The sequence below is a fragment of the Pinus tabuliformis genome, chromosome 3_2 (genome assembly GCF_031772625.1).
Source record: "Pinus tabuliformis cultivar Carrire ecotype Pingquan chromosome 3_2, CPIR1, whole genome shotgun sequence".
Lineage (NCBI taxonomy): Eukaryota > Viridiplantae > Streptophyta > Pinopsida > Pinales > Pinaceae > Pinus > Pinus tabuliformis.
This window is the reverse complement of record NC_142302.1, coordinates 998,251,577-998,269,662: the sequence shown is the minus strand read 5'-3', so window position 1 is coordinate 998,269,662 and position 18,086 is coordinate 998,251,577. Positions and strand designations below refer to the sequence as shown.

The 18,086-nt window shown below is 38.6% G+C and overlaps 1 protein-coding gene across 1 annotated transcript in view; it reads left to right on the top strand.

Moving 5' to 3' along the window:
- LOC149183976 (trans-Golgi network-localized SYP41-interacting protein 1-like) overlaps positions 1-18,086 on the top strand; it is a 102,650-nt gene that overhangs the window by 27,449 nt on the left and 57,115 nt on the right. Inside the window, 4 exon segments of the mRNA XM_089415170.1 lie at positions 14,846-15,010; positions 15,119-15,214; positions 15,663-15,702; positions 15,810-16,447. Of these exon segments, the coding sequence (XP_089271296.1) occupies positions 14,846-15,010; positions 15,119-15,214; positions 15,663-15,702; positions 15,810-16,447 (939 nt within the window).

The window sequence follows — 18,086 nt, the reverse complement described above, 5'->3', positions numbered from 1 at the left end:
CCAATCTGATCAACACCTTCCTAGAACTGCAACCTTTGGCATTGCCAAACCTTGCAAGCATTATTTTCCCTTCTAATATATGGGATAATGGGGTCTGCGACCAACAATCATAGAACGTACACTGCATCTTCTTTTCACAACTCATACTTTAGCCATTGGAGGCTGCTTCTGGCTATCCACCAACTTCATAGCTTCTACTTCAACAACAGGTTTCTGATTGTTTGCCTCTAAAATTTAACTATCATATTTCTTGCCATCCAACTTGATTCCCGACGAGGATGGCATCTCCTCTGGCTTTTCTTGTAGTTTCGTTTACAAGCGGCTTTTCTGCAACTAAACATCTGTTATGCTGGCATCTTACTTAAGCGATATTTCATTCTTCAATCAGGATCTCTGGCTCACACACTCCAATCTGATCAACACCTTCCTAGAACTGCAACCTTTGGCTCTGAGCTCATCAACAATCTTCCAAAAATAAAACCATTGGTTCTGAATCCTGATAGCATGCTTGAAATTTTGGGGTCAGATATCAAAGGATTCTGACACCACATTAGAGTATTTCTTGCAGTACAGAAGTTATATTCTTAAACTTAGTGTTCTGTTTCCATTAGAGAACACTGATACCATTCATACATATGAAACCAAATACAGTGGAACAACAAGAACAGCAACTTGCATTAGTCTAACAATGAAGATTACAGCATGGTACAACATCGCGAAGCTTTGATGTATAACACTAAGGTCCCTCAATGGATTTACAGCTTGCGGTCAACTAGGAATCTTCATATCTAAGATCCTTATCACATGTACAGCTTACATGCCCCTCTAAACATTCATGGCTGAAATGCCCCTAATACACACTTGGATACACCGTCAAATCTCAGATCATCTCATTTGACTTAATATATTTTTATTGACTATTTAGTTAGCTTTTCCTTTTCTTTTAGTGGAGTAGCTATAGGAGTTTCTTTCAGATTCCCACTGTGAATTCCCATTTGCTGTAGTTTTGAGTCCCATTGACCAAGTTTGTGGTCAATTGTTGGACATGAATACAATTATTCTATCTTATCTTATCTTGCAGGGCTTACAAATTTGTGGACACATTTCTAGGATTTGATCATTGTCTGCAAAATGTAACTTATGTAGTCGCCTGCCTCTCAGAAGAGAGATGCACTGCTTGGTAGAACTGTTGAAATCAACTTTAACTGTTTCAAATTGTTGTGCTTCTTTGGGAAGTTTCTCTTTGCAAAACCTCTGGGAAAATGACACCAAACATTGCTAGGCCATTCTTAAGCTTTGTTAGCTAAAAAGGCTAAAATTGTTTCAAAGAATGGATTTCTGAAATAACTTGATAGTCTAAATATATATGAGACTGGATAAAGGCCTAGACAATCTAAGAATTGGAAATAATACTTGATCTAATTGAAACTCAAACATATATTTTATGTATTTTCTAAACCTATTTTTGTACATATGTTTTGTACCCATTTTGTAGGAGCTTATGGAAGATACACATCTAAGTTGGGGTAAATTTTGACATTCTAAAGAATCTGTGCAACTATGCTTTACTACAGAATCTAGACTAAATCAATTGGATTGCACATCGATTTCTTTTTTTATGAAATAAATTCTATTAATTCAACTTCAACAGGCTTAAAAAAATATTGAACTAATTTACTTCATTAGCAGAGATCCTGCCATTCTCGGGAATACTGGAATTATTATCATTGCAAATATATGCAAACAGTTTGGGACTGGTTGATAATATAGAAAAGCCTAATTTGCAGGGTAAGCATACAAATAAAGTGCTGATTATAGATCCAGAGTATAGAAATATATTCACATTACTGTTATGGTCAAGCTAGCCAATTCAAAGAACTTGATGATCTGTTCTTAATGCCACACAATTTGAGTTAATAATCTCACTGTTTGGACTCTGTTGATGAATTCAATAAAGACTGAGAGGTCATAGGATGCTGTTGGCTATATCTATTCAGGTGTCCAAAAGTAGAAGCTTAGAGCCTTCATTTGAACTTGGTCTGGCAAAAACTCCAAAGATTTGCCAAACTACTGCGGTATCTTGGGATTGTGCTTTGAAATTTGTGAGCATCTGGTGGAGACCTCCCAGGCCATGGTGAGAATGTGGGTGTGTAATAAGCATGGAATTATGTTTGAGCCCAAACTTCACCAGTTTAAATTAAGTTTTTTTTTTTTTTTGTTTCTATTCTTTCTTTTGGCAGGCTAATAATCTCACTGGAACTTTTCGGATCTTATGGGATGCTTTTGCTGAAGTTAGTTCAAGGACTATTGAACCTTTGATTTGCATTGTTCCTTGCATTCTTAGCAGCAAGAAACTCCATTGCTTTTAGCTGCCAGTTTAGATCAAATTTGTGCTCAATGCTTCTTCAGCTGGTGCAACGAATCCGTTGAACAGTTTTGCAATCATATATGCTTGGTATTTTCATGTCATCTAAATGTACTTATTTGAATATTGGAACACTGTTATGAAATGAAATAAGATTATATTAATGTGCACTGATGACCAAAATAGGTTAATGGCACTGGAGAGTGCAGCATACCAAAGTGGTGGTAGGGGAGATGCAAAAGGCATCTCCCAAGAGTACAATAGAAAAACTTAAAGCCATTAGAACAAGAAGAAAGCCCCACACATTGTAGGGAGTCAGCTATAAAGTACAATATGAAAGTAATGAAATAGGTTGTAATTAAGAAGAATGGTCAGTTCTTATCATCCTTAAAGCCAGGGATGGCAATTTCCACTCAAGACCTTGTCTGATAATGTCTCTTGAAGAATGGAGTAGACTAATGGGTCCCTAGGGAGTGATTTATAGTGGCCTTTCAATGTTCTCAGTAGGGGCAAGAGTGGAAACTAGCGCTAAGGGTTAAGAGTGGTTAAGTTTGGTTTCTTTCCTTCATAGAGTCTGATCTCTTAGAGACTTTGCCGGTGGGAGAGAGAGGTATCCCTATCTTGCACTTTGCTTCTTGGAGGCTCTCGCTTCATATCCTTCTTTAGGATGGACACAAGTTTAGTTCTCAGAGGCAACTTTGCTTCTTCAGTTGATCACTCTCTCGCCAGATCCCCTTCCCGCTTTCATATTCTCCCTTGATGCGTTGCACCATCCCTTATCAACTAGACAAACACTAAACCAGGGTATTAGAGAGGATATCTACAATTATACATTCAAGTCACTTGGATGGGCCTGGGCTCGAGGATGTTCTTCTACCTAGAACACTTTTTGAAGCTATGAGATGGCATCATTGTCTGCCCCTCATATATGTGCAAACATAGGATGCACTCGCTTAGGATCCCTTTGCTATAGCTTCGGGTTGGCTCTCATCAATTCCAAATAGAGATAGATCACCATATATCGCGATCTGATAGGATTTGTCACGTGTGCCATCTTCAAGAGCCAAAGATGGAGATGCAACTTGTTGTCTCCTGAATTGTACAGGTGAATGCGACAACGACTTAGGGCAAGGGCCGTCACTTTGATCCTTGCCCTCTCCGTTCTAGCTGTCTCCCTACAGCAGGCTATGGGGGGTAGTCCCTATGAAACGTGTGGATGAGAGACCTGTCAAGAATTGACCAGTCCGGGAGACACAACTGAATGGCCTAGCAACTTGATTAATGATGATTTGCAAGTTTAATTATTAGCATGATTTAATTAGATTACTGAGAGACCAGTGCCTTATGGAGTCAAATTACTTGCAAAATTAGATTGTTTACCAAGTCACCAAATGAACAGTTGCTGCCTAGGATGCACATTATCCTATATGAGATGGGACACCTAAAAACTGAGTGAAATGCAAACTCTTGGTTGATTTTAAATTAGATGCCTATCTAAATGAATCCTTCCTCAACTATTTAGAAGCTAGTCTCAAGTGTAGGTTGTGGAGAGAAACCCAGGGACACATAGCAAAGTCTATATTAATGATACCTCCCCTGGAGTTCCAACCACCTGATGCCTCCGGCACTGCAGACACTGTGGCTCTGACTACTGCAAGGTCACCGTGTTAATGACAAGAGAGTGTAGAGATTTCACAAGTTGGGTGAGAAAGGTGGTTCTAGAGTCTTTCAACCAAGCTTATGCTTGGAGGTAAAGTTTTTAGTAATGCACCACTAGTCCTAGAATGTAAATGCAAAATATGAGTGACTAACTTTAGGTGAGATTGTTAAGTGTTTTAAGTACTTAGAGACAAATTATAATGATATTCAATTTAGAACAATGAAGGAAAGTACTTAACAATTTGCAAATACAATCTTCACCAAAGCAATGCTCAATGAACAAATCCAATTTTCCAATGTCAAGAAGAGAGCAAAGCAATTCAAGATTAACAATATCACGATGGACAATTGCTCATGAAATGAAAATAAAATGCACAAGTCCAATTCTTGTCAACAAGATATCACAATCAGAATTTTTTTAGATCAATTGGATTTTTTCGAGATTATCCTTATCTCAATGTGGTGATTAGACAAGTGCTTTAAGAGAGTTGATTTTGAAGATTATGAACTTAGATATGACTTAGATATGATGTTCACTTGCAAAACACAATGTTAGTACACTTATTACAAAAGTAAACTCACAAGAAATGCTTATTCCACTTATGACAACAAAATGCAATATAACCACTTATCCAATAGCCAATGATATGTGAAGATGCTTGCAACTACTAGGCACTTGGAGAAAGATGATATGCTTCAAAATATTATTCCTCACTTGATGTTAAGAGAGCAATGAGGGAAGCAAGCTTATCTTATCCAACAATTGCCAATTCAATCAAGAATATCAATTAGCCTTTAGAGCATTTATCTTCTTGAGAGCACTTATATGCTACCAAATTGACGAGTATGCAAACAGTGAGACGCTTATGTATGCAAAGTGCAATAGATGCAAGAGATGGAAGCCAAGCAGATGATCACAACAGTCCTCAAAATCATAAACAATATGCAAATCCAATCATGCAAATGATTCACCAATGGGATGAGATGATTATTGGTTAGCCCTTATGCCACTGTTATGTATTTATACCACTACTGTAGGTGATGTATCAGACCTTGATATTCAACAAACAGACCACAAAATTCACTAATATGACACAAATGCAATCAAAGATGAATGTTTATTGCCTTAGGTGAATGATTAATTAGTGTAGGAGTCCTTTAGGTGTGCTTATGCTATAGATATACCACTGTCAACAATGTGTTATTAGGCTGCAAATGAAACAGTGATGAAGCAAAGAGAGTTAGAGGACAAACCACTAGGCCTTATGGCCTTGAGTGATGATTAGTGAGGCTTCTAAGAGTCCTCCATTGAGCTTGATCACCTGCAACCACAAGAGTTAACTCCAAAATCAATTGAGATGCCTGCCAAACAAATTGTTAGAGACAAATACCAATGCCAACTGAAGATATGACTGAATGAGGGCTAGGGAAGGCTAAATAGGCCAACGATGAGGCTAGAAAGCCAAGATAAGGGCAACAATGGAGGGGATCAAGGCTCAAGAGGCCACGACAAGGGTAGAGAAGGCCTTATGAGGCCACAACAATAGCGAAAATAGGCTTTTAGGTCCGCAGAAAAGGAATTCAAGGCCAAAATGGCTTGCGATAGAGGGGAAGAACTCTTTTGGGCTAACGTCAAAGGAAAAGAGGGTCACGACTCAAGGAAAGGAGCCTTGTAAGGCTCACAACAGGTCTCAAAGGGCTTGTGGCTTCACCAAAGGAAGAAAAGAGGCTGCAACAAGGGTAAAGGAAGCCACAACTAGGGGAAAATGAGCTCGGCTAGGTCTTGGAGGCCTAAAAAAATTTTGAAACCCCTACAAACTCAAAATTATGCCACAAAATCCACGAAAAATCACCTCTTAGGGCTAGTGGCCCTCCTTCTTGCTTGTGCGTTGACCTTGGAGAAGGGCTAGAGGCTAGATCTTGCCTTCATAGGCCTAGATACACCTCAAAACCCCAACGATTATGCTCAAGAAGGCTAGACGTCATGCTTGGAGGAGAGAAACCCTTCAAACCCTAGCCTTAGGGCTAGTTCCTCCACAAAATAATTCGACCTCTTTGAGGGCTTGAAGATTCATTTGCACAAATGAATAGAAAGAATTCCCAAAACCCCCATATATACAAAAAGAATCCCAAAACCCCAAGTGCTACAAAATTAAAACAAGGGTTATAATAATTTACAAATATACAATATTTACAAAATACAAATATTAGCTCTCATTAGCAAATTAAATCTTTGTAGCCCAAGATTAAATATTTTTTTTTGAGAATTTTTGAATAAATGTTATGGATGAATAATTTCGAAAAATTAATTGGCCAAAACTTTCCTGCAAAATAATTTGTCAAAAGGAAATCCGAGAGCTCAAACAGGGTCAATCCTTCCCCGCAGTCTGTGAACTTGGAGCCCAAGGGCTAGAATACTTGTAAATATCTATTCAATCTTAAAAAATCACTGTTAGATCATAGAGTGAGTTACATCAGCTAAGACAACTCCTACCAAAAGAATGTTCTTATCACTGACAAATGAAATAACAACTGCAATCTTTACCACAATATAGAGCATAAACAAATAAACTAACACATACCATGATACCGCAGATCAACAGATAGAAGAATGCCATGTACTGAAACCCCAAAGTCTTTCTATTATGAAGAAAAATAATTCCAACAGAGCAAAAGCTCAGTACATCAGTAGAAAATTACTTCACCCAAAGATTGAAAATAGAAGCTAGATAGCTTCTTTATATAGAGAAAACCTCTCCAAGTGGAAAATAATGGTTAGTTGGCTTGATCCGCATCAAATAAATCTCATCTGTTGATAGTAACTTGATCTTCTTTTAATCTCCACCATTGATTTTTTATTTTTGAGGAAAAATTCGAATTTCTATTGAAAACCATTTTTTATTAACCCAAAAATTGATATTTTGGATTAATATCCCCAAAAATTTGATTTTGACTTAACCACCAAGGTCCAAAGGCAGACATTTTCTTAAAATATCTATTTCCCTTGGTGGAGAGCCTCCAAAAATTGACTTCTTTTTGACCAACGAATTTTTGATTATTTTCCACTTTGAGAGAAATTGATTTCTCTAAAATTATTTTTTGACTCAAAATTAATTTATTTTCTTGATTAGGATTTTTATTTAATTTTGCCAGAAAAATTAATTAATTGACTATAGAGGGGATTAATAATTTTTCCACCTTCAAATATTTTAGTCATGGTGTCTAACTATGAGTAACCATACACTAAAATAATTTTTACATCAAAATAAATTAATTTAATCCCTAGAAGGGGAAATACACATTTAAATGAAACCCTCAAAGCATTACTCAATTCTACGACACAATATGATTTAGTATGAAACCAAGTGTGTTTATAATAAAATAATTTAGCTATGGAGTCTAATTATGAGGGACCATGCACTAAAATTATTCTTAAACACACTTTTACATAGACTCGATAAACACTGGGACTCACCTAAGACCTTATCAATGAATTGCATACTGGCTTTGGGGTTTATGCTAGAAGAAAAACTCTGCCAATTATGTGTGTTACAAACATACATAATTCTGGTAGGTTAAAAAACTTACAAGGATGAAATCCTTTGCCAAAATCATAGGCTTACCTAGGTGTTGTTACATAATTAAATGATCATACTACGTCATTTACAATAAGCTTTGCAGAAATTGGGTTTACAATGATGAATTTCATGATGACAAAATACTTTGATTTTTTGAAAATTTTTCTCCACTTCTTTCTATTCTGCTTTTTCAGACTGTTGACAAAGTGTGGTCAACACGACTCATCTTTTGGTGTCCCCTATACTATGAGATCTGAGGATGCTATCATTGCCTTTATAAGGACTTAGGTGGCTCCCTCTCTACTTTCTTCCAGTACTAGGACTAGAGATGTGTAGGAATTTACAGGGTAAGTTCCTCAAAAAGAATACCAAGAGGACACCGCTCACAACCAGATCTCAAATCAATACACCAGTATTTTTGACGTGGTTAAAACCCTCAGAGTGCAAGGAGGGAAACAGTCCACGACCTGTCCCAACGTGGGTACAGACAATTTATTAATCAAAGAATGAAAATTTACATAAGCTTCTCTCATGCACGGATTACTCGAACAATGACCCTCCATGCGCTTTAAATAGAACTCATGGACCAATCGGGTGTCAAGCCACGGATCAAGTGTCGGTAATACCGAGGTGAGAGTGAACCGTCGGATCACTACATATCGTGACCGTCGGATTGTAAGTTACAAAATGTACAACGGTAAAGAAACACACTTTACCTAACTCTAACCTAACTCTATACTAGACCAAGTTGAACTTAACTATATCCTATGTGTCGGAATATCCTAACATCCCCCCTTAAGAACAACTTGGGATAGGATTGAAGGATTTACAAATATGACACAATAGGAGAAGGAAGGAGGCACTAGAGCCTATCCCCCCTTAGTGACAACTTCCTGAACTCCAAGCATATATCGAAGTTTAGTGAACTTCGCCTCTGTGAGAGCCTTTGTGAAGATGTCTGCAACCTGATCATCTGTTGGACAATATTGCACTTCAAGAACATGGTCATGAATGAGCTTTCTGATGAAGTGCATGTGTAGTTCAATGTGTTTGCTGCGCTGATGCTGGACTGGATCTTTGCATAGCTGAATGGCACTTTGATTATCACACCAAAGTGTGGTTGGATGCTGCTGCTCAAAGCCAAACTCTGATAGGATCTGACGAAGCCACAAGGCTTCCTTACTAGCTTCCACGGCACCACGATACTCTGCTTCTGCTGATGAAAGAGAAATGGCAGCCTGTTTCTTACAAGCCCATGTAATAGGTCCTGAACCAAGAGTGAAGACATAACCGGCAGTAGACTTCCGATCATCAAGGTCACCAGCCCAATCAGAATCAGTGAAACCAACTAACAGAGGAGCTGCTTTGGCACTGTAATGAATCCCAAACTGTACTGTACCTCGAACATAACGAAGTATTCTTTTAGCTGCTTTCCAATGACTTTCACGGGGGTTTTGCATAAAACGAGCAACAAGGCCAACAGCAAAGGAAAGATCAGGACGAGTATGGGTTAAATACAAGAGTTTTCCGACAAGTTGACGGTATAAGGTAGCATCAACTTCAGGAGAAGTACAAGAGACTGAAAGTTTGACTCCAGACTGAAAGGGAGAAGTGGCTGGCTTACAGTCTTCCATGTGAAAATGACGAAGAATATCACAAGCATACTTGGACTTGAAGACCGAGAAAATAGTGTAAGTGTCCTAAGTCTGTCATTTCAAATTTCTTTTTAAGGCTGGACTTCACATGGTTTATAAGGTTGGGATCACTACCAGTAAGAATAAGATCATCAACATAAAGAACAAGGATGATGAGAGAGTTGCCCACTTTCTTGGTGTAGACAGTATTGTCAGAATGACACCTAGAAAAGCCAGATTCTAAAAGAAAGCTATCCATTTTGGCATACCAAGCTCGAGGAGCTTGCTTGAGGCCATAAAGGGATTTCTTAAGTCGACAAACGAGGCTGGAGTCTGTTTGTATGAAGCCAATGGGTTGTTCCATATAGATTTCTTCCTGCAAGTCACCATGCAAGAAGGCAGATTTAACATCCATTTGATGGACTTCCCATTTTAAAGAGGCAGCAAGGGAAAGAACAAGGCGGATAGAGTTCATTTTGGCAACTGGAGAGAAGGTTTCAGTGTAGTCAATGCCTTCAACCTGTGAAAAGCCCTTAGCAACTAGACGAGCTTTATGTTTATCAACTTTCCCATCTGGTCCATACTTGGTTCTGTAAACCCATTTGCATCTAACAAGTTTGCGTCCCTTTGGTAGAGGAACAAGATCCCATGTATCATTTGTCATCAATGAATGATATTCTTCATTCATAGCTGTTTCCCAATGTGGATGGCCTGAAGCTTCTGCAAAAGTGTCAGGATCATGATTTACTGGAGCTTGAGCCAGTAAAGAAGAGGCTCTTTCAAACTGAGAACGTGTACGTCGCTGATCTGTAGGATCACCGGCAAGATCACCTGCTGCATCCCGAGTAGCACGGACCCATCTTGGAAGTTGAGGATCCTGAGAAGGTGGGGAAGGATTATCATCCTCGCTTTCATCATCAGAAGAAGAAATGTTTTCAAAGATAGAAGAGATAGGAAGAGGTGGCACATCCGCCGGACTAGGCTCGCAGGCCGATTTATTTTCATCAAATTTTACATCTCTTCTAATGATAACATTTTTGGACTTAAATGGAATAAGTCTATAGCCTTTTACATCTTCAGAATATCCAACAAAAGTACATTTCTCACTCTTAGGTTCTAAGGCTTTATGCTTTTCATCTGGAATATGGGCCCATGCTTCACTTCCAAACACACGAAAGTGACTTACATCTGGTTTAATGGAACTCCAAGCTTCTTCTGGAGTGATATTCTCTAGAACCTTAGTAGGAGTGCGATTGATTATATAATTTGCACAATTAATTGCTTCGGCCCAAAAACTAAGACTGAGTCCTTTAGATTGCAGCATACAATTAGCCATTTCCTTTAAGGTGCGATTTTTCCTTTCAGCTACACCATTTTGTTGTGGAGTGTATGGAACAGTATGTTGCATTTGAATTCCATTTTCGGTGCAAAAGTTGATGAATGCATTTTTAACATATTCTCCACCATTATCAGTTCTTAGCTTAAGAATTTGATGTCCAGATTGTTTTTCAACGAATGCTTTGAAGGCCAAAAAGGTGGTAAATACTTCGCTCTTGAGTTTTAAGAAGTATACCCAAGTGCGTCTGGAGAAATCATCAATGAAAGTTAAGAAGTACTTGCAGCCAGAGAATGAAGCAACAGGAAGAGGACCACATAAATCACTGTGCACAAGCTGTAAAGGGGCTGAGGCGTGCCAAGAGGCACGTTTGTCAAAACTGTCCCGATGATGTTTTCCGAGTACACATCCGGAACAAACACCATCTTTGCAAGATACCATAGGAAGACCTGTCACCATGTTTTCTTTACATAGATGCTGAAGGGAGCGATAGTTTAAGTGACCATACCGCTCATGCCAAAGTTTGCTCACTTCATCATTATGAGCAACAAATACTGAGGGAAGATGGGATGACCCAAAGTTGTGAAACTTATACAACCTTTTGGAATCATCAGCAAGACCAGTAGCTAGAATCTGTTTAGGATCTTTTAGATCCTTGATTACAACATCATGAGGTGAAAATTCAACAATTTTACCTTCACCTGAATGAGTTATCTGATAGACAGATAGAAGGTTGCAGGATAAGTTTGGAACACATAATACATCATTGAACTGACCATTGTCTAGATGAACAGTTCCAGTCCCTACAACATTAAGAGATCTATCATCACCAACATATATATTTTTGGTGTTACAATCATTTAAAGAAGAAAACATGGCTTGGTTTTTGGCCATGTGACAAGAGGCTCCAGAATCAATGAGCCACTCATGAGAATGAGAAGAAGAAGAAGATACATTTAATGCATAACCAGACTGAGATGATTGACGATGACATGCAGAAAATGCCGTTCCGGAAGTTGAAGTTGAAGTAGGCTCCAGATGGATGTTATGTTTCTTCATTGCGGCTTCCAAGGCTTCCATCTTCTTAAAGCATTTAGATTCTAAGTGGCCATCTCGATTACAAAAGTTACAATGTCTGTCAGTCTTCTTCCATTTGTTTTTATTGGTCTTGTCATATTGCTGAAATGATCTTTCATCTTGAGGCTGAGTTGGTTTAGGACCATTCCTTTGAGGATAAGACTTCTTAGGATTCTTTGAATTTGGTTGCTGCTGGGCGGCTAATGCTTTCGAGGAAGAGTTTCCAAGATTAAGAAGACCAAGGTGTAAGAGTTTTTCTTGTTCTCTTATTAAGGAATCACAAAAGGAGTCAAAGGAAGGGGGCTTGTAGTCTTTGCCTTGACAAATGAAAGCTTCCCTGGTAGAATGGAAAGTGGAAACAAATACAGAGTAGGCTGGTCCCAACTTAGTAAGGATGGAATAAATAAGGTTACCATCTTCTTTCTTAACTTTAACACCTTCCAAGAGATATCTAAGGGTCTTGAATTTGGACAAGAAATCTTCAATGCAAGAAAAATTATTAGGATCCAAAGTAAGCAACTCATTCTCAAGTTGATGGGCTCTAATTTCATTTTTAATCCCAAAAACTTTAGCAAGTTTTTCTAATGCTTCATGAGGAGTTTCAATTTCTGCAATGTGGAATCTAAGATCAGGAGAAACAGACATTCCTATCAAACCACGTGCTTGATCTTGTCGATTTTCCCATTTTTCGGCCTTGTCTTCATCTTTGGGTTTCTTCTCTTGGTCTGTGGCTATTCTGAAGAGACCTTTACTTCTAAGTAAATCTCCCATGTAGGCTACCCATTGGAAGTAGTTAGTGCTGTCAAGAATGACTTGGCATGGACTTTCCATTTTTTGAAAAACCACTGAAGCTGAAGATGCTGAAAGTAAGTGGTCCAATGGATAGATCTCGAAAAAATAGGCGGTTTTAAAAAAAAACGGCTCTGAAAAAGGCTTCCGGATGAAGAAGTTATGGCTTTTTGAAAAAAAATTGTTGACGTTGCCGGCAAAGTGCGCGAATGTGCGGGAATGAAAAAATCCGCCCCCACAAAATGGAGACTTGAACTCAAGACCTCTACTCTCTTAAAAGGTCTTTGAACCAATTGATCTATACAAAATATTTGAGAGAGAGAGAGAGAGAGAGAGAGAGAGAGAGAGAGGGGGGGGGGGGGGGGCCTCGATTTGCGTGCTTGCCTTGGGAAGACTCTTTTCCCCTACAAAACACAAAACACAAAACCCAACACGAATATCCAAAGAAAAACGAACCTTACGGCTCGAAGTTAGCTTTAGCCAAAAAACTAGAAATTTTAAAAAAAATCTCAAAGTTAGCTTTTAGCCGAAAAACTAAATATTTTTCTCAATGTTTCTGATTTTCCGAGATCACACTAAGGTGCAGGGAAAAGAGCATACGCATGAGAAAAATCCTTTCTTTCTGTTTCTGATTTGCCCAGATCGCACAGAGTCGCAGGGCAAAGAGCATACGCAGAAATGAAAGGTATAGATCCGGAAAAAAAAGGCTAAATAAACCGAAACCGAAATAAGCAGAGAGAAAATGACAGTAAACTGCAAAAAAAAACACTGTATACCTCCCGATCTGAAAAATGACGCAGCTAGGGCTACCGGAAACCTTTTCGCGTGAAACGAAAGGGGTTCCTCACTGAAACAGATGCTCCGAACGCAACAGAGCAGTCCTCTCGGCCCGAAAGCAGTCAGAAACAGCAGATCTAGGAAACGACAGCCGCATGCAGTTCTACCGGCTTCAGATTTGGATCACCAACGGACGCGGCCCTCAAATAGCTCTGATACCATGTAGGAATTTACAGGGTAAGTTCCTCAAAAAGAATACCAAGAGGACACCGCTCACAACCAGATCTCAAATCAATACACCAGTATTTTTGACGTGGTTAAAACCCTCAGAGTGCAAGGAGGGAAACAGTCCACGGCCTGTCCCAACGTGGGTACAGACAATTTATTAATCAAAGAATGAAAATTTACATAAGCTTCTCTCATGCACGGATTACTCGAACAATGACCCTCCATGCGCTTTAAATAGAACTCATGGACCAATCGGGTGTCAAGCCACGGATCAAGTGTCGGTAATACCGAGGTGAGAGTGAACCGTCGGATCACTACATATCGTGACCGTCGGATTGTAAGTTACAAAATGTACAACGGTAAAGAAACACACTTTACCTAACTCTAACCTAACTCTATACTAGACCAAGTTGAACTTAACTATATCCTATGTGTCGGAATATCCTAACAAGATGCTTAGCCCTCGCCATTAGGGATATTTTCAGCTGCAGATCTTAGGTCCTATACTTCTTGCCCTGCTTGAGGAGGACCAGACCATTACCTCATACTTCCCTATTAATATGTCATATCAAAGCAACAAGCGACAGATAGAGTCCTAGAATGCACCATCCAGTAGGATGGTGAGGCCCTAGGTTTCTCCTTGGCCTCTCCCTCTAGGAGTCTACTTGATCTCATCGAGACTAGTTTGGAGGTGCTAGGCTGTACATCAGACCACACATTCTCAGAGCATTGGAAAGATCAGCTCCATACAGCTCTAGAGTAGAGAAACTCACACTCGGTAGACTACCTCCAACGCTTGTAGGAGCAACTAGAGATCCATTTGGAGTTTCTTTCTTTCAATATTAGATGCAAGGAGTATTCCTCGCCTGTACATACCCCCCAGGATCATATAGCTGAACCCTCCTAGGTTTCTAGGGGACTCCAACAATGAGGTAGTGCCCAGTTCACCCCCCATGCCCTCAGCCGTCAGATTTAGGAGACTCACTTAGTGTTTTGTATCACTGTCCCATTGTGATGGTTTTATACATATGTTCTAATGATATTCTCATGCGTGTTTCTTTCTTTGTATTGTTTTCAGCATTTTCTAGGAGATGTGCTTGCACTCCCACATTGTATGCACATTAGTTTTACTCTTCAGTCCCACTGATCTACTTTTGTTGTCACTCATCAGACATTAATAAAATTGTCTTATCTTATCTTACTATTTGTTTTCCTTGCAGTAATAGTTCAATGCATATCTTGCTGTAAATTTCTTAGTTTTCAAAGCAACTTCATGGCTTGGTGTGACAATGTAATCTGTGTATTGCCTTCATGAATAACATTGGCATTTTGCTTCCTTTTGTGTGCACACTTGAGTTTGTTTGTTAGCTCGCGTGTTTAAATATTGTGTTCTTTTGTCCAGGGAAAGTATTTGGAAAATGAAGCTGTTGTACAAACATATCCAGATGAGCATTTAGACCATTTGGTAGAGAATGGTAGCCTCCAAAGAGGACAGATGGTTGACAAGCTCCTGAATCATCTAGAACATGTGTTGGGTGAAGGTACCGGGGAACTTAAACTCCTTAAATAAGGATTTGAAGAACATTCTTATGCTTTTGACCAGGAGGCCATTGTCTTGTCACAACTATCAAAGAGTACTAGACGAGGTGTTTTGACTGTGGTGGAATATTTGTAGTCTCCAAAGTTAAATCTTTCCAATCTTGAAGCTCATATTAAAGACAAAGACAATGATATATTTATGTTTCGTGACAACATTATTGTTTTACATAATGTATGCATTAATGCTATGTTAGAAATGCATAATTGGAAATGACATGTTAGCTCATATAACTCTAGTTCTAGTGAGGAAATAACAACAACCTTTAATATAGCTTTTTTAGCACTAAAAAGCACTTTTGCTTTGCAATCCACAAAGAAAGTGAATTTGACAGCTTAATGCATGAAGTCAGCTGAAGACTTACTGTTGATTATCCGAGATGTTTTGAATATAGCAAATGAGATATTCCAGCAAGGAGAATCAAGGGAGGTAGAAAACTTAAGGTTGTGGGGAGCTGGAGAGAAAATTATTGAAGGCTGAAGTTGTTGCAACTGATATTACAAGAAAGAGTGATGTTGACAAGGGAAAAATTTATGAGCTGGAAAGCCACATTGAATCTTTGGAACTGAGTGTAGATCAGCCCAAAACACATGAGGCATCTCCTAATGTGATGTAAGAAGAGATCACATCACTACATGATGCATTATCAACTAAAAACCAAGGTAACTGTATGTATATTTACTCGTTCTCTTTAAGAAGTATTGTTTTATAGGTATTCTAAATTGTTATGCTACACCATTTATTAACTAACACTATCTTGATACTGTAGCAATGGAAAACCTTTTTAGGCAGTTGGAGGAAATGGAAAATGATACCTACCAGAAACAGGCAGCATTGGAGAGTTTGGAATCTTCTCATGAGAAGACTGTGGCTGAATTCGCAGATACAGTCAGGAGATATGAGGAATTGCGCCAGCAATCGGAAGGGCTAATTGCAGAAGTAGAAGGTCTGAATTTGCAGTTGGAAAGTCGTGAGGATGAGATCTCACGCTTAAGGGAAGATGCCACAAAGTCTATGTCTGATGTTCGAGCCCTGCTGGAGAACATTGACAAGAAAAACTGTGAGATATTGGATCTGCAGATGGGATTGGAGAGCATTATTACAAAGATAGGAGGAAATGATATGCTTCTTGAAGTAAATGAAGGCGACAAAACACACGCAATTCTGGGCACATTAGAGAAAAGGATTGCTTTTCTTATGTCTGAATCAAATAGTTTCAGAGTAGATGCACAAAGCAAGGATGTCCTGTTACAGAATACTCAAAACCTTGTGGAAGAGTTATCATCCAAGTTAGAATTGTTTGAGACTTCTCTTCATGATAAGCCAATTCATTTTGAAAATTTTCAAACAGAAGAGAATCTAAAATCAGGAGAAATTGCACCAGAAGTGTCCGAAATTGAAGAACTGGTAAGCTGCTTCTTCATCATCTTTGTTATTTATTTATTTATATTAAAATGGAACAAAATTAAAACATGCAGGTTGATGTGCAGCCATGCAACAACCCCCTTTGTATATCATTCAGAATGAACATGCTAGCTGCTACAGAAACAACAGATTTATCGTACTTCGATGAGAACCACATAGACATTGGAACTATAATAGTCAAAATAAAAAAAATCCTTTAACAAAAGCAGATGCACTAGTCTGCTTAGTGCTATTATCAGAGAATCTAGTCTGAAGGAGTTGAATCAGTATCTGTTTCATTTAAGTCTTTCTGATGTCTGAACAGTGTCTTAGCTTCATGTCCCATCTCTCCTGTCATTGGAATCTGAGGGCCGAGAATCCAACTTCTTGCTGAAATCCTCCTCTATGACCTCATATTCCTCCTCCACTAGATCAAAGTTATGAATGATCAAGTCTTCAATCCCTCCATTTTTTTACTTCAGTTCCAGTGCAAGGCATCTTCTCTCTAACCATTTTTTCTCAAGGCAAGAATCAAAACTGGCTTTTCAATGCTTCGTTGATTCTGAACAATGGGTTCTGGACCTGGTGGTTGTTGAGAAATCTCGACAGAGAGTTGTTTAGTATCTTATTACAGATTTCTCTTTCTTTGACAAGTTCTTGTGACGTTCCTTACATTAATTCTTCATTATTATTATTAAGTAATAAATTCTATCCATCATCAAGATAAATGTCAAACAAGAAGTTCACGAGCACAACAAGAACACAAGATGTAGGCACAAGGCCAGGGCAAAACCCCTATGAAGGGCAAAACCCAGTCAACTTTTTCTCTACTAGATTAGATCAGTGTTGAGAGAAACTTGACCCTTTGACCAAAGACATAGGTTCCCTCCATCCTCTAAGTCAGTCCTCAACTAAAATCTTGTTTCTTCTTTTTATGTAATGTTGTCCTTGCATCCTCAGTCTCTGTAACTGGCTTCAGAATGACATGTGTGACAGAAAACATCATGATTTTACTTCTCTTTAGCATGACAGACTTCTCCTTTTATCTTCACTTGGAAATTTCCTTCTTGTCCAGGCTTTTGCATTCCTTCCTGTCTCAACTCAAATTGCAGATCGAAACTTATTATACTTGCTCCGCAATAGGCAGAAAGCACTTGGGTTTTTATAGTTGTTCAAAACTACAGTATGAGGCCAACTTGAAGATGAGGAACTTGACTTTGGAGGAGGAGAATATACATAAAATGATTTTTCTCTTTGACTCATTGATCCCAAGAAGGGTCTAGAATATAACAAATAATGACAATGACTCAAGATATAATCCTATAAGCCTACAATGGAGGCTTTAACCTATTGACCATTTACCCAAGCATAAAACCCATGCTTTGATAAGTCAATCCTTCTTTAATATAATTTTCTTTTTGTTTTTCTATTACATCATGACTCAAATACAATTATGAAGGCTGACACTAGTTCCATTCTTTAACACTCCCCCTTAACTAGGGACGTATTCATAATTTATACATATAGGTACAAGGATGAACTCAAAATATTATGATTTACAAAGACAAAGAGTCATACAACACCACAATGCTTTTGAATTAGATACTTGACCAAGGTATCTAACCGGGTGGGACTAAGGTGT